The sequence below is a fragment of the Lichenostomus cassidix genome, chromosome 3 (genome assembly GCF_008360975.1).
Source record: "Lichenostomus cassidix isolate B80296 chromosome 3, HeHo_3.0, whole genome shotgun sequence".
NCBI classification, from domain to species: Eukaryota; Metazoa; Chordata; class Aves; order Passeriformes; family Meliphagidae; genus Lichenostomus; species Lichenostomus cassidix.
This window is the reverse complement of record NC_139483.1, coordinates 7650800-7668399: the sequence shown is the minus strand read 5'-3', so window position 1 is coordinate 7668399 and position 17600 is coordinate 7650800. Positions and strand designations below refer to the sequence as shown.

The 17600-nt window shown below is 41.1% G+C and overlaps 1 protein-coding gene across 1 annotated transcript in view; it reads right to left on the bottom strand.

Moving 5' to 3' along the window:
- Positions 1–17600, bottom strand: part of PCSK2 (proprotein convertase subtilisin/kexin type 2) — a 100470-nt gene that overhangs the window by 17065 nt on the left and 65805 nt on the right. Inside the window, exons 6-8 of the mRNA XM_085054270.1 lie at positions 14623–14699; positions 8423–8511; positions 4924–5099 (exon numbers count right to left, since the gene is read on the bottom strand). Of these exons, the coding sequence (XP_084910396.1) occupies positions 4924–5099; positions 8423–8511; positions 14623–14699 (342 nt within the window). The remainder of the gene's footprint in view (positions 1–4923; positions 5100–8422; positions 8512–14622; positions 14700–17600) is intronic.

Genomic DNA, 17600 nt, shown 5'->3' with positions numbered 1-17600 from the left:
AGAAATGAATGTAAAATTACACTTTTGGTGAAGAGAGGCAGCATTAGTTTCAATTAGGGTTCAGTCTAGCAGAGAAATGAGGAGGGAACTTTGAAAATGCTGAGGCAAAACCTTTTAATTAGCCATGTCTTTTCTGTTGGATGCTAGGCTGTGATAATACAACAATTCTACAGGCCTAATTCTGGTATCGATAATATTTGCAAAAAAATCAATCTCATCCTCTTCTCATTATCTCTGAGCTAGACTTTCACTGAGAAAGACTCTAAACACCCAATTTGCTCTTTACCAGTGACCCTTCCCAGCATTTCCAAGTGGTGTGACAAACTCCAGCATCATAGCTTCACCTGTGCCCCTGGCAGCACTGTGTAAAAGTTCCCAGCTTGCAGGCATCAGCCTTGCTGGGAACCTAAACCACATATCTGCTGAGCTGTGGCATAGAGATTACACAAAATCCACTACTGGGGGCAGAGTGAGGCAACAAAACCAACGTTTTCAACTACATTATTGTCTTGCCTCCTTAGAAAACACCCCGGTCAGATGGCCAGGGTTCAGAATTCCCAGCAGATACAACACCTGTGGGGTTTTAATAAGGTTTGATTTTATCTTACATGAGTAAGACAGGGCATGGAATTATAATGCATATTTCAGACACAATGGCAATACAATAGTAAAGGGCTCCCAAGATATAAAGAAGCTTGTTGGGCTTCCTCAAAAATGGAGTAATCGGATGGTTACCGTATTCACAAATTTCTCTGTCCTCACTTAGCTGTTGAACAAATAAAATGATGTTAGAGGTATCTAACTGTATATACTTCATTAACATGCTGTTTTCAAAGAACAGTAACACAGTTTCTGTGCACTTGGAGAGAGGCAAATGAGAAATATTTGCTTTTGGTTTTTTCATTGTCCTTTCTTCCTCCATTGGTGAGCCCAATTACAAAGACATGATGTGACTATAAATTCTGAATATTGCTCCCCTGGCAATTTTTACTTCAGCAGCATTTTCTTAGGTAGAACTAAATTAGGGAAGCAATAATGTTTTCACCAGCACAAGCACGAATGGATCATGTATTATATATTATGGCTGAGCCTGTGAAGTCTCAAATAATTAATTCAGTCTGTGAGCAACCCCTCACAACCTCCTAATATAAAAGCCTACATCATAAAAATGCAATAGATAGAGACCAGTTTAGTTGATTACTTCTTTTTATTGTCTTAAATTCCAATAACTGAAGCTGGAAAGAACTGGACTCATGAAATGGCAAATAAGAAATATTTACTGGACACTACACAGGATGTACCATAAAAGATAAGTGGAATTAGTTCTTGACCTAAGTTGCCTTTTCCTGTTTAAGATGATGACTGATACAATTCTGGATGCAAATGCCAGGCCTGCCAATTGGAGGGCATAAAAAGGCTTGTTTTCCTGTTAATAAAGAGATTTTCTGAACACCACCTAAGGAGTTCATTGCCTTTGTTCCCTGACACTACAAAATAAAGCCATGAGATAACACAGTGAAGCCAGATCACATTAAAGCAATTAGTGGGATTGTGTCTTAGGAACGAAAAGCAGCTTGAGTCCCTTTCCCAATAACTTCTGATTACATGGGTTATGCTGACACCCCAGTTCACACTCACACCACCCCTTTTGAGTCCAGCCTTAGAAATACAGTTAGTAAATAGCCCATAAAGGAATTGCCAGTGTGATGGCACATTGTGTTGTCCTTAGCTATGTTAATTTAGCCCTGCCTCTATTCATGCTATTTATCTTCCAAGTGAACAGCACACCAAAATAAAGGTATGATTAAGATAGAAGGCAAGAATTAGTTTAACACATGACAAGAACGGGTAACGGAATAGGAAAGGTAAGAAAATAGAATAGTTTGGGTTGGAAGGGACCTTTTAAAGGCCATCCAGTCCAATTCCCCTCTGCAATGAGCAGGGATGTCTTTGGCTAGAAGAACATATATCAGAAATAGAAGATAGGTTGGCCTTAGCCCACCCAGTTATAGGTGGGTGGCTTCAAGACAAAAATAGACATATAAACATGAAGTTTCACAGTTTCTGCAGTTTTTATCATATTGCCATTATCGGGTAACTAGTTACCCCCACATCTCAGTAGCTCTGGAAGGAGGAATTCTGAAGGACATGACAATGGAATGGAAATTGTGGGAAGGATGAAAGACTTGGCAGTGAGCTCCTCCTTGAGCTGAGCTCCCAAGTATGGTGGCAGCAAGGTAAACATTACCTGTGTTTGTCAACTCAATCAAATGCATATTCCCTGTAAGAATTCTGTATCACTCCCATTTACTGATTTTTATTTTACTGCATTAGAAGCAAGGATATTAATCTTGCTCCATGCAAGAGATCTTTTATTGCCTTCCAGACATTTGAAAGTATTACTTTTAGTTTAAGAACACATTTTTATTCTCAGCATGTTGTTTCCTCCCTGCCAATATTTCAACTTCATCATTAATTCGTGAACCGTCATTCTGGTGAGAATCAGCTCTAGGCTGATAAAAGGAATTCCTACATTTATTTGTCTCTCTGTTTACGGAAGAAACTTTTTAATAAGACAGGAGGGTTACACTGGAAAATAGACATAAACTAGATTTACATTTTTACAGTCAATAGAGAATTTGGTGCATATCTCACAGACCTAAACTAGGTAAAAGGTTATTACACCAAAAGCTTGTTAGTTTTCTTTACTTGCAGCCAACTCTGTAGTGGATTTTTCAAAGCACCATTGAGAATACCCAGCATCCACCGACAGCTTGAAATACCTCTAGGAAATCTGTCTCTCCAAAAAAAAACCAGATCAGAACAAACTATACCTCTCAAAAAAATCATTCCATTAGGAAATGTAATGAGCAAAAGAAGGGTAGATAAAGCTATGATCACAACACAAAGGGAGCTATTTAGTGTGGAACTGTCTCATCTTTTGTGCACATATTGCCAGGAGATAGCTGGGATACTGCCACTATGAGATTAAGTGTAATTGTCTCTGGACAACAATATTTTTCTTAGGTAGAATCCACTACCATTCCTCCTAATTCTGCAATGACCGACAGAACTGGTTTACTAATGCAGGCTCTCCTGTTAATTTTATCTCTCCTGGTAAGGTATGAGAGCAACCCTTGCCAGAGCACAGCTCACTGTCACTGTTCTCTCTCTTTCCTGAGCCTTCAACCCAAGCGATTTCAGGGCCTCTTCTGATCTTAGTACTGCAAATTATTTCTTGAAGAGAATGACAAACACTCCTGAGGACAAGGCATTAAAAAAGTCAAACACCCAACACTCCAAGTATGGGACTCCAACCAAGCAATAAAGCAGAAAAGAAAAATCCCTACTCTGATATTTAACATTCAAAGAGAAGGTTAATTCCAGTGTAATTCCACAAACTGAAGCATAGAGCAATATGACAGCAACTTAATTCAAAGATATCTTATATACCAAATTGCAAAAAATCCCCATGACGACGACTTAAAATCGCTTCTCTTGAAGGGTAAAGTAACTCTATTCAGTTCAGTTTTCATTCTTCCACCTTTTCTGCTACTTTTAGACAAGTTCTCCATTGGAAGAGGACAACACAAAAATTACATGGAAATGTTTCTGTTCAGAGCTTATATCTGTTACAACCAACATTAGTAGAAGAGAGATCAAGCAATTATAACACATCAAGGTGTTGCCAAAACTGTCACATACTTAGGAAAGTTTATCCTCAAGACCGAAGTGTTTAAGGGGATCTTCATGGAAATACTAGAAAAATGAAAGTCACAAGAAGAAACACAGCCTGTGTAAGGTGACTTCAGAGAAACTCTGAACTCATCAGAGGTTTGTACAATTTATACAGCAAAACTGAGCAGACTCGGAAGAAATTTGTGACAAGTCTTCCAGTGTTATGGGGTTACATTGGCAATTTTATGGGTGGGAGCATGAGGATGACTATAATCCCTCTGTTGTAGGCAAAACATTTGAGGCTCAGCATTTGAGAAAGCTTTAGATGCTTCACTACTTATCACAGCAGTAGATTTAATTATCATGTCACAAAACGTGGTAAACCGAATGGGCTGCTTACAGCAAGCTGGTGATGAAGAGTGGGAGAATTTGGCACAAGTAAAAGGAAGAAATAATTTGGATGTGAAAGTGAATAATTGTGGAGCTCCCACGCAAAGCCATCCCAGATGTGCTGGGTAATTTCAGATTTTGTCAATATGGAAACCCATCTATAATCAGCCAAGGGGAGAAGGCTGATACCCTACAGCACCAGGAGCAGTCGTGGCTGTCTTGGCTGCATGACACTGAAGAGGTAGAGACAAAGCCAAGCAAGGTTGGTTTGTTTGGGCTGATTTATCCTCTTTTTAAGCTGTGGCACACATATTCCCCCCAACTTTCTTACAGTGTACAGGTTAAACCGATTACAGGATGATATTAAGTGTCTTTTACAAAGACCATAGATTACTCCTAGAAGGAGGTGGAAATGTGGATGATATTAGTCCATGGACATCTGATCCGTTGCAGTTCAATTGCAGCTATAATAACAACCATACATGAGTGACCTGAGAGACACCCCAAATCCAAAACAATCATTAAATTGGTAACACACCAAAACAAACAATGTGGTGTTGGTAGCACAGCTGGCATGTTTCAGCCTGAGGAATATTTACATGATCAGGGTCTTCCATCTAGATGGCAATGGCATATGAAAAGCATATATAGGCTGACTAAAGACAGTATGCTAAGACTATACAATAAAAGCAATACCAAAATGCCAAATATTGCAGAGAGAACATCAAAGAACCTTGAAATATGCTGAAAGTTGGATAATTTGTGCAACTGCACTGTGTTCCCAAGTCACTGGTTTCAACACAAGCACATACACACAATTCTGCCCCAAACCCAAATTATTAACAAGACTGTTACCTTATTCACACCATCTGCCATTGCTTGCAGCGTTAACTCTCTAGGTCCATCCACAGTCTTCCCATTATCAGTTGGTCCCCAGCTGGCACTATATATATCTATGACTTGAGGCATATGACTGATGGAGGAAGCCTCAATAATGTCTGTCATAAAAGGCTGGTCGAGCATTCGAATACCTGTAGTTTCAACCAACATAAACATGAAATCTGCATTACCCAGCACAAAATGTCATCTCAGCACCTGCAGAAGGCCCCCTGTTACAGGTATTTTAAGTAACTGGCAGTTTCACCCAGTCAGTAATTCCGCACTTGACATTCCCCTTTCACCAGGGTGTGCTTACACAGCAGGATGCCAGTATTTAACACACAGCCACCAAGGCAGCATGGCCCAGAAAGGGAAAGAACTTTATTGTTAGCTTTCTAATTACATAGTGTTTTCCATTTACTCTTCGAGAATACTTTAAAAATAACAGGATGCAGCAATCTCAGAAATTATTCATAGTGTTTAAATACTATTAATGGCATTTTAAATGGTATTTTGTAAGCTAGGGAAAAAGAGTAAGACCCCACCTCATCTAACTTACATTTAGTTTTGTGTTGACATGTCATTAGTTTTTCAAGTAGTTTTTCTACTTATTTTGGTGGATCTCCAGAATTTAATGAGACTAGGGAAACACACTACACAGCAATTTCCTGGAAAAATACCATTGTGTCAACATGCAGATATAATAGCAAAATATGGCTGGCATTTGGAGGAAAAAAGCAAACTAAAACCTGCTTCCTTTAACCCATACTGCAGTAGGAGTTAAGAGTCTAAATGATACAATCTTAGGACATGCCAACTTCATAAAAGATCAAAGTGTTGACTCTAAGCAAGCCAGAGTCAACAGACAGCAATGCAAGACCTTACATCCATCATGCCTCACACACAGGACAATTTCACTGACAGCCAGCCTGCCACTTGGCCTCTGGACGAGACCTGAGTAACCAGGGATTCATTCCAAGTTTCATTTGTAGCCCTGAGTTGAAGTTCAGTTTTTCCCAACAGTTTAGGACAGAGGTGGGGCAGAAATCAGTAGCACAGAGCCAAGCAGTGCAAATGGCGATAAGGATCCTTATTCAGAAGCCAGCGGTTTCACTATATTCAATAGAAAACTATTGTGTCAAATGTATGGCTGGGAAAAAGGTGGTATAAATTTCAAATAGGAATCAGATGGGTGGGGGTCTGGTTTCCCCTGAAACACACACAGATCCTGAGGGTCTCTCCCAGCAAGGGTGGGTGCTGAAAACTCCCAGTCAGCCAGCAGCTCCTGCAAGCAGTGGGCTCAACAACAGGCAGCAAGGAGAATTCCACAGCAGCACCAAGGCTTCTGAGCAGCAGCAGTCCAGCACCCAAAACCACAACCATCTCTCCTCCACGCCGGGCAAGGAGCACCTATCCCCAGCTAGGACCTGCCAAAACCCTTGTTCCCCCCTCCCTGAACCATTTATATGACATGTCAATGCACTTGGCTATCCCTTTTGTCTCTCAGTCACTGCCCATTCACCACCTCCCTGACAACAAATGGGAAGAAATTTCCTCAGAAACCTAACCCAGAATAACCACAAAATTAATTATTGACCCTGACGAAAAGCGGGGGAACAACAGGAGGAGCCAAACCATCTTCAAGGAAAAAAAGAGGTACAAGAGAAAAAAACAAGCAATGCCCCAGATCCTTGGCAACCTGTTGTGGGTAAGAAAAACCTTACAAAATGAAGACCTTGTTTCCCTTGTAAAACTCTTGCTCACTCTTGTTACTTCAGCTAACTAGAAAAGCATTCTGGGAATGACTCAGCTAAACTAGAGGTGAAAAACAAATTACATAACCCTGGAAAACAAATGACAGAACTAATGAGCGTCCACACCATAGTGCTGGTTGTTGGTTATACCTAGCACATGTTCCTATTGTGGTTTATAGTGGTTGGTTAAACACATTTGTTGTGCCTCACAAGAAAGCAAACTCATAACTCACTGACTGTTTAGGAACCCTGGATTTTTGCAATGAAGTGCCATACGACTGCTAAGGGGAATTCTTGTCGTTCATCCATTACGGTAACCAACTTCCAGTTCATCCCCCAAACGTGGACTCCAAACCACGACAGCAGCAGAGCCTCAACTCTCATGGACTTCCAGTGCCCATGGACCACACAGTGGTGCTGCCAATGCACATTGCCCTCAGGCAGGGAAGGCTGGCTGGCACTTCCAAAAACTCGTGGGGATTTTACTACAAAGTGGACAAATACAGAAGATTATTTGTAGGCTGGTGGTCATCAGAAAAAGTCTTCACACCTCTTGATTTTTAAACAATCAGCTTGAAGTTGTAGAGTTATATGAATTATATGGATATAGTCCAGCCAAAACCCCATGCTTCAATTCACATTCCTCTTGGAGCAAGTCTTGCAAGAATGTAAATTTTATGGAATGTCCTATCCCTGAAGGAGATGTTACCATTCCTGGAGAAAGTAGACATTCATTAGATCTGCCCAGCCAGTTACTAACACTCAGTGATATTTCTTGGATAACAGCTTAGCAAACATTGCTTGGTGCCTTTCTTTGGTGGAGATTCAGCTTTCAGTCACCTAGGTGACAGGTGAAATGTAGCCTTCCCCAGATTGTCCTGACACTACATTGAAACAGGGCCTGGCCAAGCAGAGCAGAGCTATCCATGAACACACACTGTGGACTATCTCCAGGAAGCCATGCGTCCATCCATGCTGATGTTCTGGTCTGGATTAGGGAAAGTAATGTGAAATTCATAAGCATTTATCTCTGCTTGCTGTGCCTCAGTTCTCATCATGGAACAGTCTGAAGAGTGGGAAAACTGGATTTCTTCAGATTAAACTGACATATAGTGTCAACTCACTTCAAGCACTGTATTTAGTACATCTGTGCAGAAAAGAGCTCGTTAGAAGTAAAAATACCCAACACACCCAAGGTGTGGATGCTGGGTGCTAAGTACCACCTGTTTCATTCTCTGCATCTGCTCCTACCACTCTACATCACTGTTAAAACAGAGGAGACCTACAACCACAGAGATTTACAGCACTGCAGGTCCTACCCTGTGAGAGCCTAAAGAGTAAGAGCAGCATGAGATTTGCCTTTTCAAATCGTTTACAAGTGCAGCAGGAATCTATACTTTACCTCCTACAAAATGAGATTTGCCACAAATGATTCTGCATCTACACAGGGAAGAAGCACTGAAAATCATTATGCAAACAGGAGCTGGTATTTGAAGGAGTAGAGCTGTTCTTTTGCACTGTTATTAAAGAGCCTATATAAGGCCCTTGGTTGAAAAGGCAAAGACATAGAGAAATTCCTGTCTCCAGCTACTGTGAAAAGTAATAAACACCTGGCCTGGTACCAATCTGCAGACCTGTCCTTGGGCAACACTCCCTGTGTCTGCAGGAGGAGTTCCCCCTGAAGCACAGCTCACCATTTACACCTTGGATTGCTACCATACCTGCCACTTTGGAGTTGTACGCAACTCCCACGCCGCAGATGTTGTTGTTGGCAGCAGCAGACACCTCTCCTGCACACCTTGTCCCGTGGCTGTGAAAAGGAAGACAGAGAGACCACATGAACCCCAGCTAATGCACATGCTGAGAGCTGACCACTGCAAGCTTGTTTTGCCTCAGTCAGCTCCCAGTGCTGCAGAGGAAAACCATTCCATGGCGAACTGCTGAGTGCTGGATACTGTTATGAGTTCATTCCTTCCTGAAGCAGGTGATTTCCAGTTTCCCCTCTGCAGGATGAGTGATGCTTGCTCTGAGGTTCACATGTATCCTTACACTGCATTTAGTTGTATAGTTATTCAGGCCTTTTCTTTTTAGCTCAGTGAGACAGGTTCTGCCCCATTACCAACTGGTAGTCAGTAGAAACAGCCACTGACAGAACACTGTAAATGTAAGATCAATATTAATTCCTTTATTTTTGTGGCTTGACAGTGTGACACCCATTACTTTGAACCCTATAGAACAAAGTCTGATTGCCTTTTTGCTGTTTGAACATGTGCAAAGAGCATAGCCCTGCCCACAAAACAAATGCTACAGAAGAGGTGGGTGCAATACCAAGCCAGAGTAGCAGAAGGGAGCCACAGTGGTCACTGCTCTCCTCAGCAGCAGAACTGCAGTCTGGCTGGCCAGGCCCAAAGCTGTCAGACCTAAGGGCACATGCATCCCTCTCACCCAGAGCCTAATTCCCAAAAGAGTTGACAAGGTGCTCCATTTCACAGAGCTATTGCTTTCTGCTCAAGCAGGAAAAGTCTGACGTGGTATTTCAGCAATGCCACTGTTAGAGCTTTACAGCTCCAAACAGAGACCCTTTGACTGGCAGTGGCTTCCTGCAGGAAGGGATATTGCATTTTCCTTTCTCCCAAATCATCAGAGAAATTAGACCACAGAGAAGAGAACTACAGACAACATAACTTAGTTTTTAAAAAATAGCATAGCAGCAGGGAAACTACTGAAACCTGTGCTGCTGTCAGGGTTTTTTTTTTAGTTTAAGATGTTGAACCAATATATTAATCTATCCTACTGCTCACGTCACTCCCCTCTGTGCATTAAAACTGGAGTTGATCCTGCAGCACACTAATGATTCATGCAATTAAAAATGCTGTATTATAAAGGTTATGCTGAGTATCATCAGGTGGACCACCCCGTGAGGCAGCAGAACTGTTTTAATCACCTTTTCTTCTCTCTTTCCCTTTAAGGGCCTCTGGCAAAGATGAGTATAACATTAACAAAAAGGTAAGAAGCAACATACACTTCTTCCTGCTCTACTTAGAAGAATATATTTTTAAAGGCAGTTCCATAGAAGAAGATGCCTGAGATCTCATCCAGTTTTCTTTTACAAAGGGGCAGAGAGGACAGCAATACAGATTTCCTATTCAGCTGCTGTAGAAATTGCTATCAACAATCAAGCAGATTTTCCCTCGTGCTCTTGTTCAAGGAAGTGTGGCAGAAAGACAGCTAGGTGCTGTCAATGCTAGGCATTCATTATTTGGGCCAAATACAAGCCACGCAGAAGAATAAATAGCTTTGTTCAAAACTGGCTTGACTAATGGTGGGGTGCAAAAAATCAGTGATGCTGCCAGATCAAAGTGAGAAAGACTGTATTAGGACCTTCCTGATGAAAAAGTTTTACCAGAAGGTCCTCTCCCTGTCCTGTCCTCCCCAGCACAGTGACCCACAAAACAGAGACTGCAAACAGGCCTATTCCAGCAGCACAGAGTTTCAATATTGTGCTGCTGACTAGAGAGGAAAAAAATCACTCATGAGTTAGTGGAAATGCATTTGGTTGAATTATTAATGGCAAATAGCAGGCTTTTCCTACTCAGTCCTATTTGCTGTTCATGTATCATTGATAAAGCCTTTGTGGTTTCTATGAAGTGACTCATGTCACAGGCACAAATCGCAGCCTTTCTCTACAGTGTTCACCTCTTCCAAATTTCAGAATTTAAAACTAGGGGATAGAACAAACTTTAAAAGATTTTCAGCTGTGAACAAGCTACTTCAAAGGTAAACCATATATTAGTAAGTAGAGCAAGTTTTCCGTAAATTTTATGTAAGTGAAAACATTTTACACAAACATGCATGAAAAAGTACAGTGGGAAAAGTGGATTGAGTGGAAAAAATGTTTTGCATACTGTATTTTTAAAAAATCTGTAATAGCTATGAAAATTTCACTCTGCTTTGTCTTTGAAAACAATTCTGTTTCTAAAATGCACTGCCAGTGGTACTATGTGTACCCTTCTATTGACACATTTTTTAAAAGTGTCAGAGGTGGCACAGATTTTTATTGAGGCTCCTTTTCATCTGCTTTGAAATGCATCTGCAGACAGCAAAGGACAGGACCCATCCATCCCAGCTTCAGCTGTCTGCAGGGGAGGGCTATGCAGAGCTGCAGTAGCAATAGCTGAGACTATATGTCTGTCTTGACCACTTTAGCTGCTTGCATTGGGCAGCAAATAAACATGCAAAACTCAGATGGACACTTTTGTGGGGCAAATGCAATCCCCTCTGTACTTACATCATATTGTCAGCTTCTGAACGTTTGAAGGGAATCCATCCAGCCTGAATGGAAGGGAAAGCATTCCCCTACTTTGGTTTGGATCCATAATTAGTAAAAGACATTCTTATGTCTGAAGAATACAGGTTTCCGAGATAGTACATAAATTGTGCCCTGCTAGATCATTAGTTGAGTGAGAGAATATACAGAATACAAAGCTCACAGGAGTGGAATTAATTATTGGTTATTTAGATCAGGGCAGAAATTTGTAATCTCAGTGCTCCAAGGGGGAGAGCCTGAGTTGTGCCTTCTGCATGCTCACAAAATGAAATCAGAGGGTTGTGTAAGACCAAACAATCACTGATTCCTACAAATACCTCCTCACTGCAGGACATGGTACATGCCAAGGTACAGAATGTGGTTCAGGAGGAGAGGGTGTTCAAAATCACAGTCAGTTCCCAAAGTGATTCTTAAAACCTACTGAGTTCTGTGGGGCTGCCTGTGGTTTTGGGAACAAGGGCTTGATACAGGTTCCTTCTCTGCTCCCACTGCTCCTCAAGCTCAAACACAGCTCTGTTCCATGTTGCACCAAGTGTTCCCTCTCCTGCTGGGTGCCCAAGCTGTGTATCTGAACACTGTCAATCAGTGAGTACAGTAAACATGGCAATCAGCCACTCGGCTACCAAGCCATCAGTGGGTCTCTGCCCACAGCAGCAGCTGAACTGCCTGAAAGCAGTCTCCTGCCTGAGCCATCCCTCTGCCCTTCCAAAACCCATCCTGCTTGGGGTGGCTGTTAGATGGAAAGGCCAAAGTTATTCCATCAGCCTTAAAAAGCACCAAATGGAAGGGGAATCTGTGCTTACACGCAGAGCAGCTGTGATCAATGAAATACTCCATGCAAAAACCTCTCCTATTTATTCTTAAAGTCTAATGACACTATGCACATGCAGCTGGCAGCTCACAAAAGCCCCTTGGTGATCAGTCCTCTGCTTCTTATTCCACAAATCACTTGAATTGCTCATACAGAAATGTATTCTTCATGGAAAATGGGATATTACGCTATCCTGTTTTGAGTCTGATCCTTCTGCATGCATAAAATTCAATGGGAGATATATCACTGACTGCAAACAGTGTAAAATGGAGCCTTTCTTTCAGGGTTCTCTCAATAGATTTTCCATGTAATCATTCCCTATCCAGATGCACCTGTGCAGCTACATGTAGGGACAGACACACTGTCAGGCAGACAGTTGTAACCTACCAGCAACAATAATTCAGGAGTTAGAAGTCATGGCAAGAGCTTATATAGGAGTATGTCAGCTCAATTAACAGAATAGCAAAGATAGGCAGAGAAAAACAGTCACAGCTACTCCTGGACAGCTGGATGCAGGGTGCTGGTTTGCATCTTAACCTGGAGAAAACTAAAAATCTTGCATCTTAAAGCCTTCTTACATTGTGAAGGTAGGAAAGGGATGTTCCACCAAATGTGTTGCTCCTGTGATTTACCTTGCAAGACAGAAAATTCCCTGTGTTGTGAAAGAAATCTCAAGGTTCATAGTATCACAGAGTGGTTTGGGTTGGAAGGGAACTTAAAGATCATCTAGCTCCAATCTCCCTGCCATGGGCAGGATGCCTCCCACTAGATCAGGCTGCTCAGGGCCCTAGCCAGCCTGGCCCTGAACACTTCCAGGGCTGGAACATCCCATCATGACCAGGGTTCACTGACAAACAATGTTATACTTCCTAAGTATCATTTTATTTTTTTTCTGAAAAGTAAGAACAGGAAATCTGCAAAGCAATTTCTCCATTGTTTTCCTCCTCCTGTTGCTGACCTAAACTCCTGATTCCCTCAAAAAACAGAAGAAAGAGTTGCAGTTCTCTGAAAACCTGAATCATGTTCTTAATTATTACAGATCAGGTCACAGACAACAGTGCTTCACCCTGCGTTCTTCACTTGAATGCTTGAAGATAGCCAGGGGCACCTGGGGCCAGAGACAATAACCCATGCCACATGTGGAATGCTTGAGGTCTGTTCAAAGAGACTTTGGGAGGTAACTCTCTCTCCAGGGCCACTTTGCAGAGCAGGTGAGGACAGCAAACTGGGTCCCACTATAAAGTACTTGATAGCAGCAGAATCAGTGTTAACAGGGCTTGGCAGAATAACTTATGAGGTTCCACACTGAAAACAACAAAAGCTACCATTACACACTAAAGCTAAATTTAGTTTTCTTCCTCTTCAGAGCTGAGTGATATCTTTCTCCTAAAAAGATCCTTCGCATAAATAAAGCGAGAAAGGAAGCAGACCTTCACAAATTAGAGCCCAAGTCTTTCTCTGACTTTCCATTCACTAACTGGATTCATACTACTTTAAAAGTGCCAGATGTCCTTTCCCAAAATGAAGGAGAAATCTCATTGAGATCTTTCTTTGGCTGAAAAATTGCGGGACTACAAAGAAGGACATCATGGCTCCTAACTCTCTTTAATCCGTTCCAGGAGTCCCATGTCTGAGGTGGAAGCACAGCTGCTTCTTTGTTGTGTCACTCTGACAGAGCTACAATTGATTTTTTTAGAAATAAAAAGAAAAAAACCCATCCAAAACTTGGAGACTAGCCAGAGATGAAAACCACATCAAAGAGGCCTGAAATATTTTTTGATACCCACTCAGCCTGAGCCCTGGAATCCTTAAGTTTTCAAATCCTCAGCAGTACTGGCAACATCTGTCTAAAGGACATTTGGGAATTTCATTGAAAGTATCCTGAAATAATTTTTGCAAATTCAAGCTAGAACCTGCCATGGGACAGATGCAGAACCCAAGACACATTTTTTAAAAAACAGTCGAAATATGTTTCTATTCCATGTCAAAAAAAAAAAAAAAAGCCAATGAGTTTAGGAAAACTAAAGAGTCACACTTTTTTAAATCTTAAGCCTTGCCTTTTGGGCCATCCTTATTTATACTATACCTTGAGAACCAGTCCTTCTCCTGCTGAAAACTGGCTAAGTTCAGAGCTAAGTTCAGAACACTCTGAAGAAGGAATGGGTCTTGGCAATCACGATGTATTCAGGAGAAATAACAAAACAAGCACAGCTGCACTGTTGATTCCAAATTTATAAACACAACAGAACAGTTTCCTCTGTATGTGAACTTCCAGCTACTCCAGCAGCTAGAAAAATGCTACCCCAAATACACTATCCTTAAATCAAGGTGATTCAGAACTTACCACAAGATCTAATTATTTTTAAACTGGTCATTCTACATCATGCTGCTTTTCTTCCTTCTTAGGCTACAATAGGATGAAAAGACTTTTCCCCCCAAAGTCCTTCCTCTCTCCAGCTTACTTCCTTTAAAATTAGCTAGCAGATCAGAAACCACTTTATACAGGTTTGGATTACTGGACCCTTCTGTAACAGCAGACAAAAAATTATATGTAGCTATCATCTAGTCAAACAATCTAAAAATATACTTTGCTAGAGCAACAACTCAATATATGAACTATAAACATAAAAAAATGAAGTGTCAGTAACCCCTAATTTTCAAGCAGCAGTGAGACTGCATTGTCTGTTCTGTGACCACTGAGTACAGAAAACAGACATTTCACAAAGATGAAGAATTGCTTACACAAACCAAAGGGAAGGGTAGGCTGCCCAAAATCCATTTACCTGTTGAACCAGTCATCTGTGTAGCGGGGATAGGGGTAGGGATCATTACTGCTGAAGTCATAGCTGGCTTTGGCATTCTGCAAAACACAAGGAACACAGAAAATCAGCTGAAGAGCAGACATGCAGGGCAAAGTGAAATACAAACCAAAGGGCAAGCTGAGAATCAATAGCAAATTTTACCCTCTTCATTCTGTGAGATGTATGTGGACAGAAACCAGTCCCTATTGTGCTGTGCCATTTCTCATTTTGCACAACAGCAAGCCTGGGGAGCAATGCTTTATGGCATGCAAAGCCTCCTGTAGACTACTGATATTTCCAGTGTGGTTAATTGTGAGGTGGTGTGAGAGCTCAGGTCACTACTGAGGGACTGTTCATCAGCACTTACAAAAATATTCAGGTGTTACACTACTTGGTGTGGCAAAAAAATAAATCCTATTTTCCAAACACTTGTGGAAATGACCAGACACATGGGTCTTCCACAACAGAAGTATTTTTGAAAACCTCCTTTGTGGTATTACAACAGTCAGATTTCTAAAAGCATTTCAATGCCTAAGAATGTACATTTCTTAAAATTCAACTGTGAAAATTGCATTAATGGCCAGCACACATGCCTGAAAATCTCTTTGCATATTTTCTCAGTCCTTTAGTTGTCTGAACAGCTTCACTAATGTGGCTTTCAGGCACTTTTCAAAATGCCATCCCATGTCTCTGCTTTCCATATAAATCTAAATCATTCCTGATTTGTCCTATCAGCAGTTAAGGACACTCAGCAACTTTTTGATCTTGAGAAGCAAATGGAAAGTTTCAGAAAATCAAGTGTCATCTTCTTTTTTCTCTCTTAATGAAAAAATTAAAAAAGGGTTACTGAAAATTAGGCTTTTAAAAATATTTAGCAGCTTTCTCTCAAGTGTATGTTCACTGAGTTTATGTTTTAATGATCACCATACTCAAGGAACAGAATTATGTTAATTCTTAATTAATGTGTACTTGTATTCCTTTTAAGATTTGGCTGAGCATGCTATTGAAGATAATTTGAGACTTGTGTATGAATAGCTTTGCTCCTAAAAACATTCCCCTTCAGCTGATTCTCAGTTCCTGGGGTACAGGAATAGACAGTCCATTGGTAGCACCCAAGTCTTTGGGTTTTGGATTCAAACCCTTAAACTCCCAAAAACTTGTTCTAGAATGAAATGAGGACAACACTGTCCTTGTTACTTGGAGGGTGAAACTAAGGACCTTTCAAGTTATTGTATCACACAGTAAGTTACTCCACACTAAAGCCCTGATTTTCAGCCTGAAGGTACCTTCCAGTCATCTCAGCTATAACCACAAATTCTCAGTGCTTCTTTCTGCCCAGGTGTCTTATAAATCTGCTTTTTTTAATTACCACAACTGCTTATACAGCACTTTGAATGGCACAGGTTTGCATGAGCTAAGAGTAAACAGAACATCACTTTTCAGCCAGGAATAAAAGGGGAATTTGACAGTTGTCTATAAATCATGAGTAGTACAGAGAAGGTGGACAAGGAGTTATTATTTACTACTTCTCATAATTCAAGAACTAACATAGAAATTACCAGGGGAAGACTTAGAAGCAGCAGAAAACAAGAAGTACTTTTCCCCAGAACATGTAAAGAGTTACGAAATTCACTGTCATGTAGATACCACACAGACATATTGCCAGCTTCATATTCACTCAGAACTTCTACTTCCACTCTAAAAATATTGTACAAATGAGAATTTAAACTCAGTCATGTGTCAGCTGTGTTTTATTTTCCCATCTGGAAGAAATGCAGTCCCACTTACATACCCTAAGCTCAAAGTGGGTCTGGTGAGGCTGACTTTTCAGGACATCATCAAATATGTGAGCACCTTGTATTTTCTATCAACCACTCTTGACTCTAGAATTCCCTTGCACAAAAATTATGGGTGAAAAGCCCTTCTAGCTGTGTTGATGTACCATTTTTGTTCAGTCTGGGATTCCAGACTGAATGATTCAGACACCCACCAGCAGACTGCAGGCCTGCTGTATGTCCCAGGTAACCCAGCTGATGGGAAGGTGCCTTTAGGCAGGCTATAAACCAAGTTGTACAGCACTTCCCACATCCCCTAGCTCTCATTTGCTTCATTTTGGATCACTGCACTCAAAGGAAAAAGATAGCCAGTGTAGCAGGAACCATCCACAAAGGGCAAAATTAAGAATTCTTGAAAAGAAAACAACTGCTAACTGAACAATTCAGCTTCATTAGAGTCTTTGAGAAAAGATGGTGAGTGAGTTTCACCATTGTGGTGTATTTCACCCACACTATGGAAGCAGTGAAATGGTTAATGAAACAGAAGAGACAAGTACAAATCAACTACTCCAAGTTCCTACTTTAAAGATCAGATCCACAAATATCTAAGCCTTAACTTTTGTTAATTTTTTTAAGCATAAGTGAGAAATTAAAACAGTTTCAATATTGCATCACAAAGGAAACTGCTTCGGTGGATAGCTTAAATATTTCATTTTGTGTTTTGGGAGGTGAATATTAAAACCCGTGGTTTTCCATTGTCCTCCACAGGCTGGAGTCCCCAGCAGGCAGCAAGAGGGAATTTATTGCTAACATGAAGAATTCATCAGCATAGGAACCTGGGAGGTTGCAAGCAAAACCAGTGCAGATGAGGATCCAACAGCACACTGAAATGAGAACACTTTGCTTTTCCACTCAAGTGATTCAGTGTCCAGTTTTATTCCCAAACTAGTCTGCTAGCACTTCCTTCTCTTAGACTTGAAGTGTTTAACTCTTGGTTTTCAATACCTAAAGTAGTTGCCTGTTTTTTAACTTCAGGGAGAACCTGAGCCACCAACCTTGGACACTGCTCTGGCCCTAGACCAGTCATTGGCACTGGGTATTGCAATGAGGCGAATCTAATCCCTCATCTTCAGTCAAAACCAGTTCACTGCTGCAAAGTGATTTGATGTTTATCAGTCACTATCT